Source organism: Pleurodeles waltl, chromosome 12 (assembly GCF_031143425.1).
Source record: "Pleurodeles waltl isolate 20211129_DDA chromosome 12, aPleWal1.hap1.20221129, whole genome shotgun sequence".
In the NCBI taxonomy this organism is placed as follows: domain Eukaryota; kingdom Metazoa; phylum Chordata; class Amphibia; order Caudata; family Salamandridae; genus Pleurodeles; species Pleurodeles waltl.
The window spans coordinates 596,711,891-596,738,124 of record NC_090451.1 but is presented as its reverse complement, the minus strand read 5'-3'; the positions used below and the strand labels follow the sequence as shown (position 1 = coordinate 596,738,124).

The following is a 26,234-nucleotide window of genomic DNA, read 5'->3' as shown; positions in this document are numbered from 1 at the left end:
AAGTTGCATACCCCCTTCTTCACCCGTGTGACCAGTTCCCAGAACCTCTTAGAGTTTTTTATCAAGAGAGGTCATTGTCAGTTCCATCCGAAGTGAACTCTGAAGGCACTCTTTCTTGGCATTCAGGAGATATTTGTACTCTTGTCTACTTTTTCAAAATAGAGCTTCGGCCTGGGAGGTACAATGGTGCTGTATCAGAGAATGACAGAAACTCTCTTCATGTGAAAACATTAATTATCATACTAATTGTAACATGTGTTTTGTCTTTAGCCTATAGGACCTTCTATTTTATTCCCTATTGTATTGGTTTAAACCACGAGGACGTCAGCTCTTCTGACATTTCATCAAAGGCCACTAAACTTCTTTCGCTGTTGTCAGCCAGGGCATTCATAATTTTGGCTCCATAATTAGCCACTATAAATTTGAGCAAAGGAGGTCATGATCGTACTTCTCTCTACAGTATTTTATGCTCCTCCTTGGGAAATCTCATCGTCATAGGCCCCCCATGCTTGATTATTTGGAGGTTGCTTGATATATTGGAGGTCATTTAAAATATGTGATTTATATGTGTGATAATAAAGTACCTTTCCTCCATGAGAAATGTGTCCTTTGACTTTCTAGCAACATCTTTCCAGCTAATACATAACAAATCTGAATAGTCTTCATAATCCATCAAGCTACTTCATGCTTAGTCATTCAAATTTGAGACATGTGATAAAAGTAATTGTAAATGTCTGATTGCCTTTATTGATCAGTGTAATACATTGCTGCCTTAATATCCAGTGAACTTAAAGCTCTTTCTGCTGCTGATACTGGATTTTGAAACAAAGTCTGCAACTACATACTCTGATTAATATAGCAAGCAGACACTACTGTGGGTAGAAATGGTGAATGTGTGTTCACTGCTACATTATCTCTATGTATTTGTAAGTACTGCTGTTCGATTATAACCACTTGCATCTTAATAACTGTATGGAAATAGGTACCTGCGACAAGGAAAATGGTTTTTAAGGTCAGATATTTCAGGATAGAGCTTTATGCATCAGTTCAAAAGTGCATCACCCTACTAAAGACTGTGTTCAAATAGTTGAATGTAGTAGCTTATGTGCTGGATATACTATTACTCATCCATTCCAAAAAAAAACCTTAAATGCATACATTACAAGGATTGTACAGTACCCTATCAATTGGTCTTCTGATGTAAGCCAGCACGGCTGCCCAATGTACCCTGACTGAGGTGTAATTTAGCCGTTATTTCCCTGATGTAGGAATATGGGTTCTGCTCATCTTATTTGTCCAGATTTTTCGCTTTTTGGTCACCTGGTTTTAGACCTCTTACTGTGGTGGAGCCTCACAACCTGTGACTCATACATGGTGAACTCATGGCAAATGGCATGCGCATGTCTGCCGCCAGTGGCTGCCTTCTAAGATAAGGCCACTCTGGCACAGCAAGGGTAAAAGGCACTTGACTGGTCACACATGAACACATGTGCACATGTGAGCGCTGTGCAGAGGAGACTTCTGTCATGCACAGTCAGGGCACTGCACACAGGTAGCCTGGTGCAGAAGGGACTCTGCAGGGTTTGTTATTGACCTCGAATAGGTTTTATAATGTTGGTGTACACTCATAGGAAAAATCTGTGTAGTTTACTGTCTTGTCTGCAGTGACACCCTATTATTCACTTAACGGGAAGGCCGTCTTAGAGTGCGGCTCCACTTCCCCTTGGTCTACAGACACCAGAGTCGTACCATTGTACAGTGTAACCAGTGTGAAAAGAACAATTCTGAAAAGTCGAAAGAAATATCTGTACAGTTTATGGGTCAGCCAAGAATGTCATATTTCACTGGTTCAGTTCGGGATCGGAGCGCAGGCCTGTTGTCTCTAGTACTGGACATTCCTTATTTCCAAGTGCTCATATCCACTGTTATTGGGGATAAAACACTCCCCAAAATCTGGGTTGGAACAGTTGTCTCCAAGGGCCTCTCCACCAACCTCTGCTGATTAAAAAAGGAAAGCTGTTCCCAGGTCCTTGCTCATAAGTTAATCTTCTCTCCGCTTCATCAAATTGGTGAGAACTGCCTTCACTTTCTGAATCGTGTGCGTCAGAAAATGTAATCAATTTCTTTGTATTGTATCCATGTCCCGACGGTTCTCCCTCTTGATATTGGCCATGTTTATCATAATTATCAGAAATATACGGGTATGCCCTCTCTGTCATAAAGTACCTAATGCCCTTTTTTAACTTGTCTGCTTTTTTCTTTAGTAGGTACTCATTTGACAAGGTCTACTCACTCACGTCTTCCTCCAACTTCTTTTTGTGCTCCTCAAGGGCATTATATTTCTTCAATTTCTCTACTAACTGTAGCATTGTATTTATCAGAGCCCATGCCGTCTCTCTTGCTTTCTCCACTATTAACTGTCTAGACCACAAGGACTACCAAATATGCCACCACTGAACGGTGAAACCAACTGCCATTAATTGGTGCTTTGAGAATAGTGTTAATTAATTTACAAGCTCTGGGACCCTTTGGTCCACAGCTTATTCTTGAATCAGTCCCATGTGACAGTTGTACAGTTGTTTAGATAGATCTCCACTATTAACATCAACCAATCTCTGGAACATCTGGTGCCAATCAGAGACCATCTTTTTAAGAATTGTCAAATTTGACAAATAACCCTGGAACATTTCTTACTCTAAAACCTTGCGTTATAGTCCCTACACATAGATGTTGCTGCATAAATTCTCTGCGTGACTCTATTCTCTTAATTTTTTTTTCTCAAAAGTAATAGTTTGTTATATTGACTACCCACCAATTTAGAGTATTCCTCACCTATGAAGCCAAAAGATTTAAGTGCCTCCATCTTTGGTAGGCAAGAAAATCTAAAAAGTGAAAAAAAAAAAAATCACACAAATCCACAAACTTAACAACAGAGCTCATTAACCCACTACCTCAAAGATATATAATGATTGCTCCCCAAACAATAATACATTACTATCAATCCAAACAATGATCCCACACAGACAAGCTGTAGGTCAATATCAAATTCAAGAACACACGACTGAAGGTGGTCAACAGCAGTTACCATGTTGTGCAAACACCCTCTAGGAGTGAAATGTTGTAATTACACATGTTGTGAATATAAATGTGATGCCCTTTAGGGGATATATTTAAATTGCCGTACATTATGTCAAACTTTATAATGAGTATAAGCTGTAAAAACTCTCTAGAGGTAATTGGTTATAAATGCACAATTTGTGATTATAAATGTGATTCCCTCGAAGGGCTATATTTAAAGTGTATATTTCATGCCAACAGGGCATACAGTGCAACACTCTCTAGGGATGAAAGTCTATAATTGTGCAGTGTTGTGATTATAAAGGTAATGACCTTTACAGGCTATCTTTTAATTGCCTTATTCATGCTAAAAGTTATACTGAGGCAGGTATGCAGACATTTTCTCTTGTTGATGTTTTGATGAAGTAATAACACTGACAACCACTCAGATTCAAAGTATACGTGCTTTATTGCCAATTTTAAGTGAGTTTGTTGAAAGTTATATTCAATCATTGCATTTTAATCCGAATGAATGTTTTTGTCATTTGATTTGTTAATTGTGGTCTTCCTTTTGGAGGGGCAAGAGTGAATATACAATGTCACCAAGAAGTATTTCCACAATGTTATGTATATTTGTATATTGCTGCATAGTATTGAGCAGTATGTGTAATAAATGTATTTTTTCAAAGAAAAATGTATAGACTGGACAATGATTTATCTAGTATTATCACTGTGTATCTGTGAATGGTGATTACTAGCCCACACCACTTCCCTTGAGTATGCTTTGGACTACCCAAGGGACCATAATCTGAAATCCTTATGAGTGCACCAGATAACGGGCAATAGTTTTTTCTAGTTCACCCTGCTGTTCACAAGTAATAGTAATGCATAGATACTAGTAATGGCTTTCAGTTATTTGGATATGGGAAGCATGATTTAACCCCACCTAACCAGCTGGTCCGAAGCCTCACTGTACCCTAAATGGACTCTACCCACTTACTAGGGTGGTTTGATAGTACCTGACCTTAAGCTCTATTATTGGCCAATGCAGTTGGTGTCAATTGGTGATTGGTTGTTTGGCAATAGGCAAAAGTGCCCTCTGTGGCTAGAGTTGGACACTCTTGAAAAACCAAGGAATATGTGCCTGTACTACAGTGGACCCATCACCAACAATCACTCCTACAGATTATGAGACTTCCACTCCAGTGCTGGCAGGAGGCCATCAAGTATATTCAATAGTTTAAGACACTGATCAAACTCCTTTTTGGCTGGGATAGAGGTTGTCCAAAGTGGCGTGGCTGTCAATGTTTGGGTCTTGGGACCTCATAGGAATCTCTCAGTTGGAGGATGTCTGTGATGAGGATTATTAAATCTTTGAACATCAGACCAAAGAGTTTGCCTAACCTAGCTCTCAATTCTTGTAATGCCTGCAGCAGCGCAATGCGCTAGCCATGTATAAAGATAATCTGTTGACTGTTCCATACTTTAGTTGGCTCAAACCTAAGGTAAATGTGGAACCATTGGGTTGGAAGGGACTTTCTAGATTATATAGGTCCCTTTTTCTTAACACCCTGAATCCTTTGGAGGAGGTGAAGGCATCCTGGGAACCGGATGTGGGGGAATTGGATAAAGATGATTGGCGGGAGCCCAAAATGGCTACTTACATTCTGGTTGTCCCTTCCAACTTTAGTATGATTCATTTCAGTTATTTTATAGGATCTTTTATAACCCAGAGAGAATATGGTGGGTGGGTAGAGCTTGGAGTTCTACTTGTATACACTGCACAGGCTCAAAAGGGTCTTTTTTCATGTAATTTGGAAGTGCACCTTGATCCTGCCATATTGGAAGACGGTAATGATTAATCTCTCTACCCTGGACCTAAAGGGGGCTTTGCTGGGCATTATGCAGGTTTGGGCAGCCTCTAGGTCACAGAAGACTCTAATGGGTATTGCTGTTTTTGTAGCAAAACCAGGCCTTGCATGCTATTGGCAGAGGGATTACTCCAAACCCCCCCCCCCCAACCACCTCTGGACGACTGGACATGAGGCATGGACTACTGTGCGTCTGCAAAAAGAAAATTTATAGATGGAGAGATTGTGAAAATACATATTGTATAATATGGGACCAATAGCAGCTTCCCAGGGATATTCATTCATAAATATATGGTAGTCAGTATTATTCGAGGGTTGTGGTATCCTGCCTTGCCTTTTGATATAAGAGAGTTTACATGTCTGTGCCGTTATGCTGTGGTTCTCTTGTTGCTTTCCACTTGGGTTATGTTGCACTGTGTTGCTAATTTCTTACATAAAAAGTAAATAAAAAGATATATAAAAAAACTGAAAATTGCCAAACACCAGTGCAAAAGACCCGTATTCAGTGCAAAAGTTCAGATCACCGGCTTTGTTAGTGTAAACCACCCGCCACTCTGTAGATTTTCTTCTTATATAGATGCACAGCTACATCGCACTGTCTGTGACCTTTGTTTTATGTTTGAACGAATGCCTTCATTTGGTTTGCCCACTCTACAGTCACCAGAAGGGTTGAAAATGAAGTCACTCTAAGTCACAGCCCTAACATCCTTTGAACTCATGTATTTCCTATTCAGCTGCTACGGAAGGAAGCTGACGGGCAGCCGGGGGCCATGAAACCTTTCACCCAGCTGCCTCGACCTTCATAAAAAGATTTGACATCTCCTTGCAACACACGCACACTTTACTCTGCCCCAGCCAGCCGGTGTGGACAAGATGTTGATGGTGGCCTGGGTGATACTGGTTCCACTGGGTGAGTCCCTGTTTTCTTGTGCATTTTTCCCTGTAACTTTCTATTTTTCGGTATGTGAAGTAGAAGAGCTGAAGACGCTGTGCATAGTAAATGGGAGTTTGCAGTGCTTAATTTGTAAATAAAAAGGTGCCGGTGCTCAAAGCTCTCCTCTTAAGCAGGCGGCTGCTGCAATTAAAAGAGCGAGCACATAATACTGAGGCAGCGTAATCCTGAAAACACTTCGGTCCTCTTCAGTCCATTTATAGTCACTCCCTGCCCCTTCAGCTCACTCTTGTAGCTTCCTGCTTTTCCCCTTTCTGACGCGTTTTCGTTTTTCTCTTCCTCCGTCTTTCCTACGTGTCTTTTCCTCGCAGTAAAGGCTTGAGACAGAAAACCAAGCACCGGCCCTCAGAAATAAGTGCTGGTGCTCAGCACTGGAAACAACAAGCACAAATTAAGCACTGGGAGTTTGGTGTCCATGTTTCGGACTAGGGGCTCGGGGAAAATAACTTTGGAGTATACAAATGAAATGAATGTATATGGTAAAACTTTACACGCTACAGCAATTGGCATTCCGATCACTCGATCATTTATTTACCCCGCGAGATACCTTGCTGGACAAAGTGTTAGCTAGAAATTATTAAATTAAAACCATGTCTTCCTAATCCTATACACAAACACACATGCATAACCTACTGGCTATTGTCAGTAGGTATTTTTAGTTAGGACCATGTTTCCATAGAAAAAGAGTTTTTTGTCTCGGACATATTTTTGACACCATTTGACAAATGTTCACAACATTTTCACCCCCCAAAAAAGTATGCTGGTGATTCTTGTTGTGCATGGGAAGTTTCGAAGTGATCTATCCAGCAGAGGCTGAGAAAAAGGAGGGGGGGGGGCAAAATAAACTTGTGTTTCGCATGTTAATTTCCATAGGAGTTTTGAACGCGACTGCAGCCCGAACCACTGGACGTAATTACACCAAATTTGGCAAAAAGGTACCTGTCAATATGCAGATTACGCTTTCAGTAATTTGGTGTAAATCTGTTCAGTAGTTTTTGAGATATTAAAGGAAATCCAAATGTGTATATCTCTGGCCGTGACGACTTAGCAAAAAATGACAAGCTGAACTCTTATTGGCTGCAAATACTTCAACCAGGAAGTGTTGGCAGCCAACTTGGGACTCTGCTTCAGCCAAGCCCCACAAAAAAAGATTAAGAAATCTCACCCCTTAAGGTCACTTTAACTTGCGCCCTTGCCATGCACAGCTAACTACTCCACAGATTGCAGCACTCATGACATCTTTGATAACATCATCGATAAGGTCATTGTAACATGTGCAGTAAAATTATTGATCAAATAACTTTGCATGACGGGGCAGCGAGTTATAGTTGCTTGAAATAACTCTAACTATAACTGGTAAATTTCTATAGTTTTGATTGTTTAAAATGTGAACCTAATTATAACGTCCATGTAATCTTTGGATTTTTAAGTGAATATAGATAGATAGATAGATAGATAGATAGATAGATAGATAGATCGATCTTGCATTTTGGCTCCGTTGGTGTCCTATGAAATTTTTCATTCTGCCACATTATGATTTAGACTTCTAGTTCCCTGTCATCAGGTAGATTGCTGTTAAGCATCCTTTGAATACTCTCACAGATTTCTTTCCATAATGTACTGTGAAAGCTTTACACTTTCACTCCTGGTTATCTTATGGATCACTTTACATTTTCCTCTCTTTGGCATTCATCGAGATAGCCTTATTATTTACTTGGATTGTATGTTAAAGTTAGCCACATTTCTTCTTCTTCATGGCAGCTTAAATTACTGTCTTGATGATATCCCTGGGAGAACAATACAGAGCTCCATCTTGGAACGGTATGGGCTACTTCACACTTCCACCTCCTTTGTGTCCAAGGAATAGCGCCCCCCCCTCTTTTTCTAACATCATAGGGATACATTTACAATGTCCTCTCCCTGACATTCTAAGGGTGGAGATCCTTTTCCACCTCCATAATACATTAGGGATAGCTTTACACTACCCTCTCCCATACATTCCAAGTTCAGATGTACAAATCCTACCACTCCTTCCTGGTATCCCATTGATAGCTTGACATTGCCCACTTCCCGTTACTTCAGGAGTAGATTTACAGTTTCCGTCCCTTGTATCCTATTAGTTGGATTACACCGTCATCTCACTCTTATTTCCAGTGGTAGAATTATGCTTACCCTCCCTGGTATCATAGATGTATGCTTCCCTCTAATTGATTTTTAAAAATCAGATTTACGGTTGCCCCTTCTTTAAATTCTAGGGCTAGCTCTGCCATTTCCTCTGTACTACACTACCTTACAATTCCTTTCCCTGAAATCCTGTAAGGAGCTGTACATTATTTTCTTCTAGATATTCCAAGGGTAGATTTGCAGTTCTCCTCCTTGGCATCCCAAAAAAGCTTTCTAACCATTACCATACCCTTCCTCTTCTGTGCTATTATTCACAATAAGTGATGTTATCTGTTCATGTGGCTCTCTCTTTGAACCTCTCACATGTGTATGATTGGTTCAACAATAACTACTGATAAGCCTAGCAATACATTTGGATATTAAGGGCAGGGAGCATGAGAGCTCCAGGGAACTTCTGTCCACACCAAGGATCTCACAAAGTCTTCCTTAAGGCAGTATATCAAACTTATATCTGGTGGTATTCTACTTAGAAATAGGAAGACAAATCTCTTGCAATTTTGTTCAATCTTTAGGAGATTCCTCCTTTATTTTTATACAATGCTTTTTACCTGCTGGAAAATGAACCCTTTTCCGCAGACTCAAATGGATTTCCATTTTTTAGTGGAAGGTTCCTTTATTTCTGGTGCTTCTGAGTATATGATCAGAAGATTACTTCTTTATGCAATGTAACTAAGCAGATATGGATATATTTTTGCTGCCTCCAGACACAGATTAATCTATTTAAAAGGAATCCTTTTCTGTCAGAAGATATGTCCTTTAGTACTATACATGTTGTTTACTGTGGAGTTTCCACTCATCTTTTTCCACCCAGTAAGACATATCTGATTCTAAGGCAGCCTGGCCGTTCTGGGCCTTGTGGCAGGCTCATGTTGTAGCAACTTCGTCCCTTCTAGAGCTTTACTGTACAAGAGTGGGATAATAAGCAGTGCATTTACACACCTATGGACGGAAGTGGTAAAAAACAAGAACTATATGGTCAGAAGATGATCCAAACCTCATTAAAAGAGATTAAGAAGACACCACACCTTAAGAGTGCTTGTAATGAATCATCTGACTGCACACATTTCACGCGGTGAAGGGGGGACGTAGAAGATCTGTACTTTTTAGCAAACTCTACTTCACATTTAGAAGGCAGCAGCAATTGCACAAACAAGCTTTGAATAGAGCAGAATAGAAATTGTAGAATAATCGGACTACTGCATATTTTTACATTTCTTTCTGATAGTCAGTGAGGCGCTATTATCGTAGTACTTCAAATAAGTTAATACTACCAAAAGGCTACTGCTGATTAAATGCTAAAAAATGCAAAGCAAATATCACCAGTGTGGTTTATCACTCAATGCTCTTCTTGGATCACCTATTGTTTAGGCTTTAATTCTAAAACCTTGAACAGTACTGCATTTTCTTATGGACCCCTTGTCATTGCATTATTACTCTTGGATGAGTTTGCAGTCCTAATGAAACACCAAACTCTAAACAAAGCCCCCTTTGGTGCCATTATAATTAATACAAACGAAATCGAAATATGAATGTATGTTCATTTGATTATTATTGCGAACTCTGTGTCTAATCAATTTGGAGATTCATTCTTTATTCTTGATGATGTTTAAGAAGAATACATCTTTATTATGTGAACTCCGATATTTGCTGATAGATAGATATATTTTTTTGCTTTGCTTAGTATACGTGGCTACAACTCTTTTATTCCTTTATTCGTGAAGTGTCTGGTTGTAAGATTTCCTCTGTTCCTACAGAACACATCACATTGTCCCAGCAACAATGTCACTTGGTGGATGATCCCTTTCCATGTCCTCTCTGTCTCATCTATTGCAAGATTTCTTTATTCGTCTTTCCCTTCTTAGACTTATCTCCTCATCCTAGAATTCTTTATGGACTATCTTACAGTGCATCAACACCTCTCAACTACCCTGTTTTTCCAAAGCTTTTTAAAATCTCACATTCAATGCTTTCTTGTCTCTCCATGCACAGAGTATTACATGCTTTCCATTTGGACAGCCAGTCACCTAATTCTAGAGCAACTGCTAACGAAGAGAAGTGTCAACATCCATCACAGTAGTACCACCACATCTCTGTGCTTATAAAATGAATTCTGATTCGACGAGTTGTTAGCTCATGGATCCAGTCTCTTTACGCTTGCCCTCATCAACTATGCTAGCTGCCCTGTTTATCAAGAGACTCATTAATGACTCAATGTCTTTTACTTCTTTACGGGAAGAGACTCCCCATGACACCTTTATCCTCAGCCCATTCCCTCCTACTGTATATCTCCAATGTTTCCTATTTATTTTGGCTTCATTTGCGATCACATAGGCCCTGTTTTGGTTCTTCTTTATTTTTGTTTTGTTTTCCTTCCTGCTCATAGTTGTTCTTCCGGCTTCCCTTCCATTGTATGCAATGGCGTTCTTCCACAAAACCTATATTTGAAGTTGGCCTAAAGGTTAATCTTTTTTTTACATACAAACTCAATGAGTGTCAGGCACATCTTGGTTTTCCATGGGAGTTAAATTCAATGAGCTTTTCTCTTGTTAAGTCAGCACCTGGAGTGCAAAGCAAGTACCCTTGGCATAACTGTATCAGCTAATGAGAGGCTCCCAGTATAACTTTAGAGAACTAATTCTCAGTCTCTTGCTGTTTCTCGCCTTTATCACCAACTCCCCATGTCAATGTTGTTCTAGAACTCCTATCCTGGATCTCCATTATTCTCCCTTTACACTACATCTTTTGGTGAGTTAATATCCTCATTTGGTCTCAGAATAACACTTTGACAAATAATCCTCCAGTCATTTTCTCATTTTCAATTAACCCAATGTTGCAATTAAAAGTCTTCCTGAAGCTCCCCATGCCTCTCTTTTAAACTATCCTAGAGACCTACTAGAACTCAAGAACTGCTTTTCCTCCAAACCGACAGCTCTGAGATTAGTTTTTCTCAGTGAAAGACCAAGGAGGCAGCATCTAATTGTATTGATTGTGTTAATTTATGACTTCTCCTTCAGGTGATTGAGAGGAAATGGATTCATAATTAAGTGAAGTGTCTCCCCTTCTTGAATTGCATATTCGTAAAACGAATAAGGACCTAATTGTGTTCCAAGGAGCCCCTCAATTAAAACCACTTTTAGATCATTATTATCAATTATTAGCAATAATGGTGATTTTGGTAAAACTAATTAATGATTTATTCACTATTTGTGGGTCCAAAAGTATAAAGTAATATGCTAACACGTCTCCAGTCGTAGTAGGGTCGTCCCAAGCCTTCAATTTTTCAGTTTGTTCCATTGAGAACGTAACTAAAGGAGCTCCTTTTTGTGTTTTGAAGGGTCCGTGAATGGGGGCACTTAAATTGCTGAAAATAATAACGCAATTCATTTGCTGGGATGACCCAGACAATCAAAGAACCAGAGAAGCAAGAATACCCAAATCCTCATGGCACGTTTAGAGAGCGACTGGTGTTTGCTTCTTGATAATTGTGATCATTCTGGCTTTCTCCCCTAGGCTCTGACAGCAGCTCTTCAACTACTAAATTATTAAACAAAGAATACTAACTCTACTGTTATTCCCAACCGTGTGGTGAATATGTTGCAGAAATTAACGGAAACTACGGAGCTTGGGCCCTCATTGATGAAAGTGTGTCTGGGTGCCATGAAGTGTAGCGTGCGGGCTTTTAAAATGACAAGTAAATTAATGCTACATTTGTGTCCTGTTGTCACTCGAGCTCCTGCACACTACCTTAGTAAACAGGGGCCTAGTTAGTCTAAATGAATTATAAACCAGTGTTCTAACATTTGCTTCTAACACATTTTTTGAAGCTCCTACTTTAAATCTTTTTTGCACTTAACCTATCAGACACATATATTCCACAACATTTAGCTCTTGCTCTGATTTTAGGTGATGATGTTGAGACTTCATTTTTTTAAGTTGTATTTTTATTTCATAAGTACTAACACCAGTTACCTCTTTCAGAAAGACAAGGCCAATTTACCTTCCTTAAATAGGAAAATCATTTTGGCTCCCAGGCTAAGAGTTCTTTTTCAGGGACATAAGGCGGGAAGGAAAAGCAGACTTCAGATGCCCATTTTGTAATCCATTGTAGAATTCCACCTTTAGTGCAGTGTTATTCAACATGCTTTCTGTAGGCAAACACGTGCAGCTTTTTAAGGAGCCAATTCTTTAAGGAAAGTATGTGTCCGTAGATCTTTTGTTACTTCTCTCCCCAAAATATATACGCACTGTGGATTTCAGAGAAGTACACTTCTCTCACCTCATGCAATTGGTAGTTTTCGTGAATCATTTTGTCTGCTAGGGAGTCCTTCCGTTGCAATGCCTGAGGTACTTTGTTTTAGCAGTCAGCAGTTAACCATCTTGTAAAGAAGGCCATGTTACTGTAATTAAGAAGATGCAAAAAATATGAAGCATGAGAAGCACTGACATAATTTAACCATTTTTTATTATCACTTGCAAATGTCGCTATGCACTTATTGCGTCACAGTAAATGGTGAAACTGTATAACGACTCCGTTGAAAAATTAACATCTTCAAGAATTCCCATCTCTTAAAACACCCCCTATGTCAGATATTCTTCTTATCTGTCTGCTTTTTGACTTTGTATATTTTAAAGACTGTTCGGTAATTTGAAGCTGTTTGCTTTGTGTTTTCAATGAAGTCCAGTAAAATCCCTCTTCAAATTAACAGTGGAACTCAGACAGATGCCGAATCACGTGTGGTATCAAAACAGAAAATAGACTTAAAAGCTGACATAACAGTGCCTCCGTTTCGGAAAACAAAGATTACAGCTGTCTCTGATTATCCGTTGCATCCCAGAACTCTTCTCAGATATTCATAGCTATCTGTTTTTGAGTTTTATATTTAAATACGGCTTACAAACTTACCGCAGCATCTTTTCAGTACAGGCCAGCAGACCTCGGAAAGATGCCGGTTTTTTGTTGTTGTAACAAAACAGAAGACATATATCAAATCCGATGCATGCTGCGGACATTTCTGAAAAGCTATGCTTTCTTTTGGCAACAGCATCTGTGATTAATCCGTGTAATGATCAAACGCTTATTTATCTATGAAAACACAGGGGTCGTATTATGAACAGAATGCGAGCTATGCACATAAGACATCCTGCTGTCTATAAGGAAACACTTAACTCAATAACTGTATATGTAAGTCAGCTATAGACAGCACAGATTGCCCACATTTATGATATATGGCCCGTGTTTTATTTTTCTCAGTACAAATGTAATCATTGAACTGCAGCGAGAAGTAGCATCTCGATCTCCCTGGCTGCTTGTATTGATGTTTCCCTTATATTTTACAGCTGGCCTTCAGTCCTTCTCTTCCACATTAAACTATGTCAGTGCCAGGGCTCAAGGCAGGACCCTGCATCCTTCTCCCTCTTTTCTGAAAAGCCCATTCAGTCCGTTCGTTGAGTGAGGTAGCAGGACATGCTAAAGTGCCTCAGGGGCATCAAGAGCCTCTGCCTCAGTCTGTAACACAAGTTCCAAGTGTTTCTTCCTTCTCTTAGATCACCCGAACAACAAAGAGCCGCTTCACTCAATTAACAAGAATTGTCAAAGCCCATCGGTCTTGCGTTTATTTGAAAGTGCATTCGTGCTTTCATCCAGGCAGTCGCTCATCTATCTGTTCTTTGTGAGAGTGCTATCTGTAGTGTTACACTGCTTTGAATCATTTCTTCTGCACTCTCCCAACCACATAACAGTAGGTCACTCACAAACACAAGGAGAAAGGCATTTTAAGTAAAGAAGTGACATTCAAGGGGTTTCATAATAAACTCACTTCTTTCTATTTATTCCTACCGAGAGGAAATGGAACTCATGATACCACTAAAGGAAAGTTAATGAATGAAGATGTATACTTCATGCATGCTGATCTAAAGACAAAGGTGTAGGTAAAAATGTGTTTATGTGCATAGTAAACATCCCTGGAATTCAATAGGCACAAAGACATTAGCCCACTACATAGCCTTGGTGCACTCAAAACAGATTAAGGGCCATATTTACAAGAAATGATGGATCGGTGCGTTGCATCAGCGATGCATTAGCGATGCGTCAAAATCATTTACGGTGCGCAGGAATCCGTTATGATTCCATGGATGTGCCATATTTAAATATGGGGCACCATGGCGCAAGGACCCAAGGTGCGTCAGAAATACTGACCAATCTGTGGAAACTTTGATGTAACGATTCCACCCAAAAAGTGGCGCATCGCTGAAGGTGGCCTCAGAACTGACACAACTTCAGTGATGCGTCAAATTTAGAGGTGCTGCATCAGTTTGAAATGACGCAAGTAACCTAATGTTTTAGGAACAATGTAAAAGACTGTAAAATGTTGAGCTATCGCTAAGCACACTTTTACTTTGGACCTGGATGTAAGATGGTATGCATGCAGTATGTCTCTGTGTCACAATACAGAGGGCATAGTATACATATGTGTATGTAGAGACCTGAGTATGTGTGACATAGTAAGGGGAAGCATAATGTAAGTGAATACAAGTATATGTTGGAATGTGAAGTGGAAATGCACGTATTACTTACCTTATGTGTGTACTTACCTGTTGTACTTTCGGAGTACGCAGACCTGAATTGGGGACCCCTTCCTCCATGGATAAGTGACAATCCTTGCCTGTCCTTTTCAAACAATAAACAACATTACATAGTCTTGCCGCAGAAGATGATGGATTCATAGGCTCCATGGTCCCAGCTTGGTCAAGGGTTCCTACACCATGATTGGCACATGTGAGTAGCCACTATTAGTAGAGGGGAAGTGAAATACAGACATATTTCAGTGTGTGAAGTGACTTCAGCTGGTCAGATCACATTGAAAAGCCCACTGCATCATTTTTATGCTTGGGTTAAGCAGGTGTAGAATTTGGACACATTTTGGACATTTGCCAACGATGCGTCACTCTCCGAAAAACATGTATATGTGGTTGTGTCAGTTCCTTGCGTAATTTTAGGAGGGAACGCCTACCTTACAGATGATTATCTTAACCTGACGCAGCCGGTTGTAGCACAAGTTTAAAATGACGCACATGAGAGAAGAGGTGTATTTTGCCTAATGCGTCACTTTGTAAATATGGAGCACTGAATGCATTGCGGCAACTTAAATAAATGATGCAGCGGTGATGCAAGGTGCTTGTAAATATGGCCCTAAGTATATGAGAGGAGAAGGGGCAGGTGAGCCACTGAAAGTTTAAACCATGCACATGCTGCATGCCTGGTACTGGCTCGGCTCGAGGTCCCCTTGGTCCGTTGAGCCCAAAACGAGCCCAGCAGTCAAAGAAAGACATAGAACTGAATTTTGACTTAAAAAGTGTGAAAGAAAGATACCCATCTACTGACTGAACTGCCCAATGTGAAACCATAAAATATGGGATCAATCCCGTCTTCTCCACTTCAACAAATAGTGTGGTCCTAGGCAAGCATTTAATTTCACCAAGGCTCCTCTTTTGCTCATTGTAACAAATGAGAGCACCTTCAAATATGCAAGTTTAGAATGTGTACTGTACAAAAACCTCCCATGTTTGATTTACTAGACCAGCGCTGTCCATATCTAAGAATCTAGGCTACATAATGGGTGCACAAGACAGCAGACTTGTCTCTTAGTTCGCCAATAGAATTCTCACCATGTCGAGGGGCATGAACGATTCTAAATTCTTGTATACAAACTATCTCTTTAAACAAATGCATTTCTCTGCAGTGATATAATATGATGTACTATCGTGAAAGACTTCTGCTTGTTAAAGAAATACACTCTTTTGGATTTTGAAATACCTTTATCATATGTAATATGTTTATTGCATGATTTACATGCAAATATATTCATAGCTCGACTTGTACATGGGCTCTTGGAACCCATAGCTATGTTCATATTTGGCTCTTCCTGGTAATTTCTTGTCTCTCCCACCTGTAGAAAGGAGGCAAAAGAGAAATGGTTAAACTAAAGAGCCGCCTCGTTCCTTGACAAAAGGTGGGTCTGTTACCGCAATCTCTTGGGCATGTTATCTGAGCATCAAATACGTTATCTTTTTGGATAACAGTATACATTTGGCTGGTGACAGGAAAGTTCTAAAACATCACACCTGTTTGTGCTTCTGTAGTGGGTGCGCCAAGCTGGAGACTACCTGGTGCGAGGGCCATCATTTCACAGTCTGTGTGAAGAGCAGCTTGGCAAGGGTATTTGAAAAGAAGGCCAACCTAAACAGGTTCTTAATTAGTAGCTTAATCCTGTAGAAGCTACATTGGAGAACTCAGTACACTTAGTACAACGACTGTTTTCTCTTCCGTACAAAGGGAGCCAAAAAGCAATTTCAGACATCAATTTAATAGTTTATTTTCTGATTGTGATCAGGACCTTCCTCTTCCTCAAATCATTAAAGTTCTTGTGCGTTTGTAGTGTTTAGTGCGTTCATAGAAGATTTATCAAACCAGCAGAGCTCCACCAAAAAGCACTCCATGAAACTCTCACAATGGTTAATAAGCAACAAACAGACATGGGAAGGATGCAAGCTGCGGGGTTTGTCACCTGGTCTGGTTTACTATGGCGAAACCACACTGAACCTGACAATAAACTTGGACCTTGCAATACACTTTCTTTTGCACTTCTGTACTGTTGATTATTAGCTGCAACAGAGACCTCTGCAGCCATGTAATGTTTTTGAAGTCACCCTCTCGCATCTCTTCTGTCTGGAGTTTGGAATTCCCTGTGACACCTAGCTCCAGGTCACTGCACACCCCTTCCCTATGTCTTACTTCCAACTCTCTATTCCCCACCTGTGATAGAAGTGATAACAGGGTCTGCTCCAAGGAGCCGGTCTTGATTCCCAGCCCAGAGTCCATGGTGATGCCTGAGCAGAAAAGCGAAGAGACCCTGATGTGGTGCAGAGATGTGTCTTTGCCACCGGTGCTCCGACCGATGATGAAATAGGAACAGGAACAGTTTGACCAGTGGAGCCAAAATTAAAACTAAAGTTGTCTTTTAATAGAGATAAAGGATCATTTATGACAAGATGTAGGATGTATTAACAAAGGTGAAAATACAGTCATCAAGATGGAAAGCTTTTTGGCATGCCAAAGAGCGAGCCACCCATGCAACCCATGATGTATAATAAAAGTTTTTTAATGCATGGATGATATCATCATCCTACTTTGTCTTTAGGAGCCTTAAAAAATTTGCTGGAGCACTTCAAGTTTGTACAGTAGTAAGGTTTGGGACACACAGGCATAAAAATGTGCCTAATACCCATCTTTGGCGTGGGTGGACTTCTAACATGGTCCTGTACACCAGCAGTGCTCATGGACTGCATACATAACAAATAGCTATGCCTGTCAGTAGGTCATGTACTTCATGTTTAAAATGCCATCCTCCCTTTGATAATGATTGATGGACTTTTGCCATTGAAGGATTCAGTTGCTATGTCACATGTCTTGCAAGTGTCATAACAGCAAGTTCTCTATGACACGGATACCCAACATCTCTTTATAAAGAAAGGCACAAGTACTCAAGATGCTGCACAAACATGATTGTTTTAAGCAATTAGGGACATCAGTTGCCAAAAAGAAGGATATCCTTTAAGACTCTATATTCAGACATTGTGCTCCACTGTGGCCATCTAGTAAAACAATTAGGAGGGGTTTTGAGTCAAATTTGGAAGGAAGTGGAGGACATTAGTTCTAATATAAGTGTTGAACAATGGGACAAACACTATAGGCCTGTGTGTCGGTTGGGGCAATGCACTGACCTGCACTCTGTCAAACATCCATCTATTTATGATATCACTATTAGATTTGATTTACAGGAGGTTATTGCAGCTGGGTTTTGCCAGATATTCCCTCTGGCAAAGCTCCAGGACCAGACGGGGTTCCCATCAATCTTTATAAATCTAATATTGATTTTTAGGCTCTTCCTATCTCTAATGGCATCAACTCTACCTGTGGCATGTCTCCCCTCTTCTTGGCATACTGCTATTATTGTGCTAGTGTTCAAGAAAGGGGCTAGTCAAGACCCACGTTGCTACAGACCAATGTTGCTGTTAGATTCAGTGGTACAAGTGATTGGCCATATTATTTTAAGCAGAGTTATAGCCTGGGCTAATGTTTTGTTGGTAGTCCAATATGGCTTCTGAACTGGGCTAAGCATACTTGAACAATGTTTAAATGATCATCTGATTCAGTAAATACACTGTGGCCAAGTTGGGTGAAATTGGTTAATCGTCCTTGATAGAGTAAACAAGGCCAGGCTATGGGATATCCCATCCAATATGGGCATGGGTCAGACAAGGGTGGACTTCCTCAGAGCTCAGCATTCAGAGGTTTCAGCTTCCTTGAGGTATGGTGTTGGGAGGGAATATACCAGCTCAATTGTGTTAGAACGAGGGGTAGGCAGGGTTGTGTACTTGCTCCTATATTGTTTTTTTATTATGGATTAATAATTTAAATGCTTTTTAGTCTCCAATTAAAAGGATATACCTTTGGTCCGATCAAAACTAATCCCAGTTTTTATGTATGCTGACTGCTCTATTATGATGTCAGGAACCCCTAATGGTCATAGAAGATTGATTGACACATTTGTAAATTGTATGGAATCCTTGTATCTAGAAGCTAACTCTTGTAAGACGTCTTACATAGTCTGAGGCTGTGAGAGTAATAAAGTTCTACCCATCCTCATTAAGGACAAGATTGTTGAGAAGACATGTCACTTTCCATATTTGGGCCTTACGTTTGATTCCCTGTGCTCTTGGATACAGTGTTTATCGATCAGGTGGCAAAGACATAATCAGTCAGTGTGTGTCCTGTTTGAATTTGCACAGGAGATCAGGAACAATCCAATTAAGGTCTTCCTTCCAATCTAGAATTGGAAATGTATAGCGCAGCTACCTCAGGATACCGTAAACCATATCGCCTCCAAAACTGAAGAAAACTGACTCTGTCAGTGCCTGCTGGAACTACCCCAAATAGCCCACATTTCTACTTGCAGGAAGAACTTAGACTAACCTATGTGGAAGATTGGAAAAAAACTTGCCCCTTATTTTATTGTGGCTGCCTGTTTGGTCTAAGTTTCATGCTTCCCTCAATTGATAAATTATTGAGGATTGTTTCTCCTGTAAACCAGGTCACAAAATTCCATGGCTCCACTATAGTAAATTGACAATTGAAATACTTGGCATGCCAGATCTATTCAGCAGCCCTCAGAAGATAACACGGGGTGAGCCAACTTGGGTCAAGGATAAGTTTAGTGCTTATGTTATTTTAACCCAAGAGGGGGAGGAACTGAAAAAGCTATTTATTGGGGATTGTGTTATAACACAAACCACAAAGGGCATGGAGCCATATTTCAATATAGTTATTAACCCTTGGGAGAGATCTCTGATAACCATAATTAGATTGGGCAGCATCCATAGTGATCTTGGAATCCCCCTCAGACAATACGACCCCGCCGACCTATTGATCTGCTTCTGCGATGAACTGTTGCCACAGGCACTAATGTACTTTATATTTTCCTTACATTTCACAATCATTTCACACGTCATTTTTAGTGCCTGAAAATGACGGATTTTACAACTGTAAATCTGCCTTTTATTATTTAGGAAAGCTGCGCTCCCCTCTAATTTGTAATGCCATTTGCTGCTTTTTAAATTCGGCTACCCAACGTTGTAAATCTTTGTTGTTTTGACTACAGTTGATATGTTTTATTGTGTACATTATCATTATGGCTATTCATTGGAAAATGTTTTACACAGTGCTTTTATGATTATTTTTTAATGAACCAGTAAAGATGTTGATAGATTGAACCTAATGTGGACTTGCATTAAAAGTCACAGGAGTATATGTATTGTATTTGTAAAGTGCATTCTGGCCGTAGGATCGAAGTGCTGAGGGATACAGTAAGCCGTAGGGGTCCTGATCCAGGAAACAAAACACACTAAGACAACAAGAGAGTGCATTCTACCTAATGTGAAAACAGCCAGGTTTTGAGTTGCTTTCTAAAGCGGAGATACGTCTCCTCCAGCCTTATTGAAGGTGGAAGTGTGTTCCATAGTCTCGCTGCCACAGCTGAGAAGGCTTTATCTCCCCATCATGCCCGATGGCAGTGGGGCACCAAGATGAGCTGGAGAGTAGCAGATCTGAGCTGGCGACAAGGCTGGTAGGGCTGTAAAACCGAGCTCAGGTAAGAGCAGCCAGCCTGGTGGTAGGCCTTATATGTAAGGCAAAGTGTCTTAAACTTAATCAGTTTCTCCACTGGTAACCAGTGGAGCCATCGCAGGCTCCTGCAGGCCGATGCGGAGCGAGGTAGATCCAGGACAAGGCGGGCCGCAGCGTTCTGAATAAGCTGTAGTCTATGTAGGGCAGCCTTGCTGATGTTCAACATGAGAGCATTACAGTAATCCAATTTAGAAATGACTAAAGCTAGGATAACTTTAATTTTAAGTTCATCCTGAAGAAATGGGAAGATTTTCTTTAGCATTTTCAGAGACCAGTAGCAACACTTGACCATATGGTTGACTTGTTGCTTAAACAATAGAGTACTATCGAATACAATACCAAGGTTCCTGGCTGACGATCTCAGGACTGGACACTCATTGCAAGACTTTGGCCACCAGCGAGGGCTCCATAAATTAGTGCCCATGCCAAAGAAAATAATTTCTTGTCTTATCTCCATTCATTTTGAGCCAGTTGTGGCTCATCCAGCTGTTGATCTTGCTCATGCAGTCATAAAATCTGTCTGCCACCTCCTCCCAATTATGGTTGACAGGAATAATTATCCGAGTATCATCCACGTAAGACACCACTTGAAAGCCAAATGAACAAAACAATCTGGCCAGAGGTGCGACATAAAGGTTGAACAAAGTAGGGCTGAGCGAGGACCCTTGTGGGACACCACAAGGAAGTTGAAACGGAGTGGCCTTAATTCGCTGAAACTCACCATGATAGATCTGTCCGTCAGAAAAGATTTCAGAATATCAAGGGCCTTTCCTCTTACACCGGCCTGATAGAGCCGCTGGATCAACAGTTGAGGGGATATTGTGTCAAATGCCACGGAAAGATCCAATAGAACAAGAATGGCTCCCTCCCCCAGATCCACTCTTCTCCGAATGATATCTGCCGAAGATAACAGAGTGGATTCTGTACTATGAGCTTGGCGGTACCCATGTTGAGAGGGGTCTAGTCTGCCACTGGCCTGATGAAAATCAGCCAGTTCAGTATTAAGGTGTTTCTCTAATATCTTGGCCGTGGTGGGTAAAAGAGAAATGGGCCGTACATCTGTCAAGTGATTAGGTTCACCGCTAGGCTTCTTTATAAGGGGGATCACAGTGGATTCCTTCCAGGTGGGAGGGAAGCACCCTTCCCTTAATATGTCAGAGTAGACCGGTTCCAAAGCAGCAGAAACCAGGTCAGGCACTTACTTTAGTATCCTTGGGGGGCAAGGGTCATTAGGTGACCCTGACTTTACACCTTCCAGCAATTCTGTAATTCTGTTGGCTAATAGCGGTGAAAAATAGGTCAGCTCAACCCTGGAATCTAAGGGCGGAGTGCCCTCTGGGTCTCCTCCAGCCCCTTCAGGAGTGAGCTGTGCAAAATACGCATGCAGCTGAATAATTTTATTCTTAAAGAAGTCAGCGACTCTTTGGCAAAAGGTAGGAGAGTTCCAAAGCCAGGAAGAGGCCAGAGGGTGGGTCAGGGTGCGGACCATTTTAAAAAGTTCCTTAGCTCCAATCTGTGCTTCCCTGATTTTACGAGAGAAGTATTCTGTTGTAGCTTTTTTAATTGCTGATTTATAGTCCTTCAGAGAGGCCCTGAACTTGACTCTCTCCGCTACAGTCTTATGGGCCTTGCATCTGCCTTCCTGATGGCGATAAAATCTCTGTAGGTTCTTAAGATCCTCTGACTACCATGGAGAGGAAGGGGTCCGCCCCGGCCTGGGACTTAATGTCACCAAGGGTGCGAGCATATCGATGGCAGCCCTGAGCCCTGAATCCAAACCCTCCAATTTAGAGTGACCCCGCTCTCTTGCATAATCCCATCCAGATTTAAGGGCCTTGGCCAGGCTCTGCTCCTCCATCTTATGCCATTTCCTGCCTAACCTAGGGGCAGCGGGCAATTTAATACCAGCTGTGGAATAGGCTACTTAAAGGTCAACAAGTGGTGATCTGTTCAATCCAAGACAGTGTTGTCTAGGCTAGTCAAACTATCATGTCGGATGAATATGCCATCCAGCGTATGTCCTGCGCAGTGTGACGCAGCCATGTCAGTGAGAGACCAGTCAAAGCTTGACATCAGATCAAGAAACTCCCTTGTTGCTGGGTCCCATTTATCCTCTAAGTGGAAATTAAAATCTCCCAGTACAACGGCCTTGGGGGGGTCAAGGCAATGGGTTGGATTATAGCAGGCCACGAAGAAGGAAAGTCATTCTTGGGGCCTGAGGGGCGATATATTAAAAGGCCCTCAAAGAGTATGGAGTAATGAAGGCGTAACTTGAAAAAGGGCCCTTCACAGACAGCTGGTTTCACACTGATATCTTTGGATGTACAGTTAAGATTGCTCCTAACAATTGCTGGGAGCCCTCCTCCCCTTTTCCCCCTCCTGTCAAGTCTGGAGAATGAGTAGCCTGGGGGTGAGGCAGCCAGAAAATCGGGATTAGAATCTTCTCTAGCCCACGTTTCTGTGATAAAAAGGCAGTCTAAGTTAGTGGATTCATTTAGCTCCCTGATTTCTAAGGAGTGTCGGCCTAGTGATCGGGCATTAATTAAGTCACATATAATAAATTGCCTAGTCTTGCCACCTTTATTTCTGCATACCGATACTGTCAATTGCTTAGATGGTGGGCTATTGTAATGGGGTGTCGCTGCAAGGTCCCAGGCGCATGTCTCACAGCTCCATCCCCACATAAGGTTGGGATCAACTTGAGCGCAGCACTTGAGAGTCTGCCTGGTTGAAATATCGAGAAGCTCCTTTCTGGAGTATTTTTGAAGCGTAGTGGAGCAATTCCCTGAGGCAAAGTGTCTGGCACCGGCCCAGTTTGGACGCAGATTGGTGCAGATGGGCTTGCCTTAGGCGCGCCAGCGGCTTGTCTGCTGCACGCGTCCGCTGCACGGCCGCATCCACGCCACTTAAATGCGGCTGGGAGAACAGGCTGGATGGACAGCTAGATCACCCCCGCCTGCTACCTCCAAACTAGCCACCACTATGTGGGGCCAACACCCTGAGCGTAGTGATCCGGTAGCCGAAATGTCGCCTGGGACCTCCGAATAAAAAATGTAAAAGCTTTAAAAATTGTAAAAAATATAAAATATTAAATAAGCAAACTTTAAAATAGTACAGAGCAAATAGTAGAAAGTGCACATATAGAGAATAAAGACTTTAAGGGGATGATAAGGGCAACGGGGGCAAATGCAAACCACCACAGTCCCCGGAAGCCTCCCCAAGACATTAATGGGACAGAGATTCCCAAAGCTCCATAAAAGAGGATCTGGGGACCCACAGACTTACTGTGTATGTATTGACATGCAGAGATAATTATACACAACAGAAAAGATTTCAGTTTGACGGTATGTTGGGGCTGTTCTTTGAAAAAACATCAAGAGGGTTGGTAAATCTTTCTCCAGACATTCATAGGAAAGACAGAAGCACCCCCGACACGTATGTCCGGTAAAGATTGACCCATACTACGGGAGAAGTGCTCCAGTTTTATTTCTATTTCCATTCCTCCGAATTACTCTTCCTCTTTACAGTCCTTTCATCCAAGAATGTCTAGAAAGAGGTAGAGGACACTAGGGTAATAACAACTGATTAAAGGAAGCTGAGAGTGGGTTATTTGTATTTCAAAAGTTTATCAATTGGCAGCTCCTCAATGAGCCTCCCTGCCATTACCGGACATGTGCCTCCCTTCCTGTGACTAAAGAAAGATTTCAGAGGGCTAATAAACATCTACTCTTAAAACAACCCCTCTCCAATAGATAAATAAATGTTAACAGAGGTGTATATTGTGTTGTATTGCAACCAATAAAGCCTTGCAGCGCTGAGCATATAATTCCAATAATAAAATAATAATTTTGCATGAGTTAATAGGAAATGAAGAGCAAGTAAATGAAACCATGACAGAAAACAGACAAAATCAGGTTTCTGCTGCGGAACTTAAGAAACGTTGTCTGTGCACCAAAGAAGGGGCATTCTTTTTAGGCTGTCTGCCTTCTCTCCTGGGACAACCTAGGCGTGGTTGGAAAGGGAGTTCCACCCCTTTATTAGAAAGAGGCAGCTCAAATGAAATGCTATACTCTGCAGGGGCGTAACAAAGGCCCCCGCAGTGCACCGCTCCACGCTCCAGAGGGCACCCTCAACACAGTACACTGTGCTCGGGTGGCAGGCCCCTCACTGGATCCAGGGAAAAGGGGGTCCCTACAGGTACCTTACGGGGGGCTCTTTAAGTTTTCTTAAGCCACTGCTACACTGAGCAACACTGAAGACAAAGCATCATCACAAGGGGATATTTCAGTGCCAGCGGTACCTGAGGGAGAGCTCTCCAGGTTCTGTTTCTCGGGGTCATGGCCTGGATGACCAAGTACCTGACAGGCATGACTATTTCCGCTCGTAGTCCCAATGTTGTGCAGTGGCGGCTGACACTCAACTGGAGTGATAGGGTAGGATGGGGGGACGTTGTGGGGAATATAAAAAAAAAAGCTTACCTGTGGAGGAGCAGTGTTGTGATTGGTCTGAATGACCAATTTCGCCGCTCAGACTAGGAGTGGGAGCCTGGGCATGTTCTCCACTCAGCTGTGCAATACAGCCAGGTAGAGAACATGCAAAGTGCACATGTCTCTATGGCCAGCCCAACACAGCCAACCAAACAGACATGCGCACTTTATAGGGCACATTCCCCTCCTCCGCCCCCTCCCTCCAGCCCAGCCCCCTCTCCCAGGAAAAATAAAATTATGATAACACAGCGTTAATATCTTTACATTTTTTTCTTTAGTCACAATCCAGTGGGGCGACGCTCCTCCACCTTAGCGGAGGGGCCGCCCCTGATGTGTAGCCGCAGGGAAATGTGGTGCCCTTCTGTGCTCAGCTGCAGAGCCACATGTCCCTCCCAGTCTTGGTAGGCAAGATGAAGTGCCTTACGTGGTAAGCTGTCACTCACAAGAAACAGAGCCGCTGGCTAAAGTAGGCGTGCCCAATGCTATGTGCTGTAATGGATGGGAGAAAAGTACAAATGACCCAACAACAGACCAAGGCATGAAGAAGGTGGGCTGAAAGCCACTATATGTAAGTATATTAGGAATAATTGTAATAAAATCAAAAGTTCTTAGCTGACAACAGACCTAAAAATGGCAGGAGTTGGTGGAGTGCACACATCCGCCCCTGAGAGGAGGGAAACGATGCAAAATGCAAAGCAGAAAAGGGCTCTTAGGAGACTACCAAGCCATTAGAAATCTAGGTTTCAAAGAAGATATCCATTTCTTCTCTTCTTCCTTTTTAGGTCGAGGATAGCAGTGTCCAAGCACTGCTTTTCTGACCTGTTTTAGTCTATTTGTGGCTTTTAGCCACGCCCATCACTTTCACTCATTCCTCGGCTTGATGTCATTGGTAAAAAATGTATATTTGTCCCACCTTGGGGCGGTTTTGTTACCACCTTGCAGGCTGCCCCTTTTACATGGATGATTACACAATCCGCCATAAAGGTTACTCTGTGCGCACTCTTTTTTTTAAATTGTTTTTTTAAAACTTTTATTTTTACTTTTGTCTGTCCCCCTTCGTGCCCCGTGGCCAAAGCAACTGACTTGAGTGTCAGTGAGGTCAGTCCTGACCGAGTCTCACTAAAACCTCACCCGACCTCCGGTGCAATAGAGCCGCTGCTCTCTGCTCGTACTGCACCATGGCACCATGGTACCATGGTATTCATCAAGCGACCGCCGGCATTGTCCCACCTCCGGTGCCATATTTGTGCAGCTTCACACAGGGCTCCCAGTGCAACAGGAAGTAGTTGTAATAAAAAAAATTAGAGCTTACGGGTCAAGAATTTTCAATTCTATTCAAGACACGGAGACGAGGATTATGCTTCCCTTTCTATGCTTTATTATTCCAGCAGACAATCAGAGAAGTTTCACATCCTGTTTTTGATGTTTTCTATGTTTTAACA

At 41.7% G+C, this 26,234-nt stretch overlaps 1 protein-coding gene across 1 annotated transcript in view; it reads left to right on the top strand.

Annotated features, from left to right (window-relative positions):
• Positions 1–5,730: 5,730 nt before the first annotated feature.
• Positions 5,731–26,234, top strand: part of LOC138268285 (Fc receptor-like protein 3) — a 494,378-nt gene continuing 473,874 nt past the window's right edge. Inside the window, exon 1 of the mRNA XM_069217783.1 lies at positions 5,731–5,838. Within this exon, the coding sequence (XP_069073884.1) occupies positions 5,802–5,838 (37 nt within the window). The 5' untranslated portion in view covers positions 5,731–5,801. The remainder of the gene's footprint in view (positions 5,839–26,234) is intronic.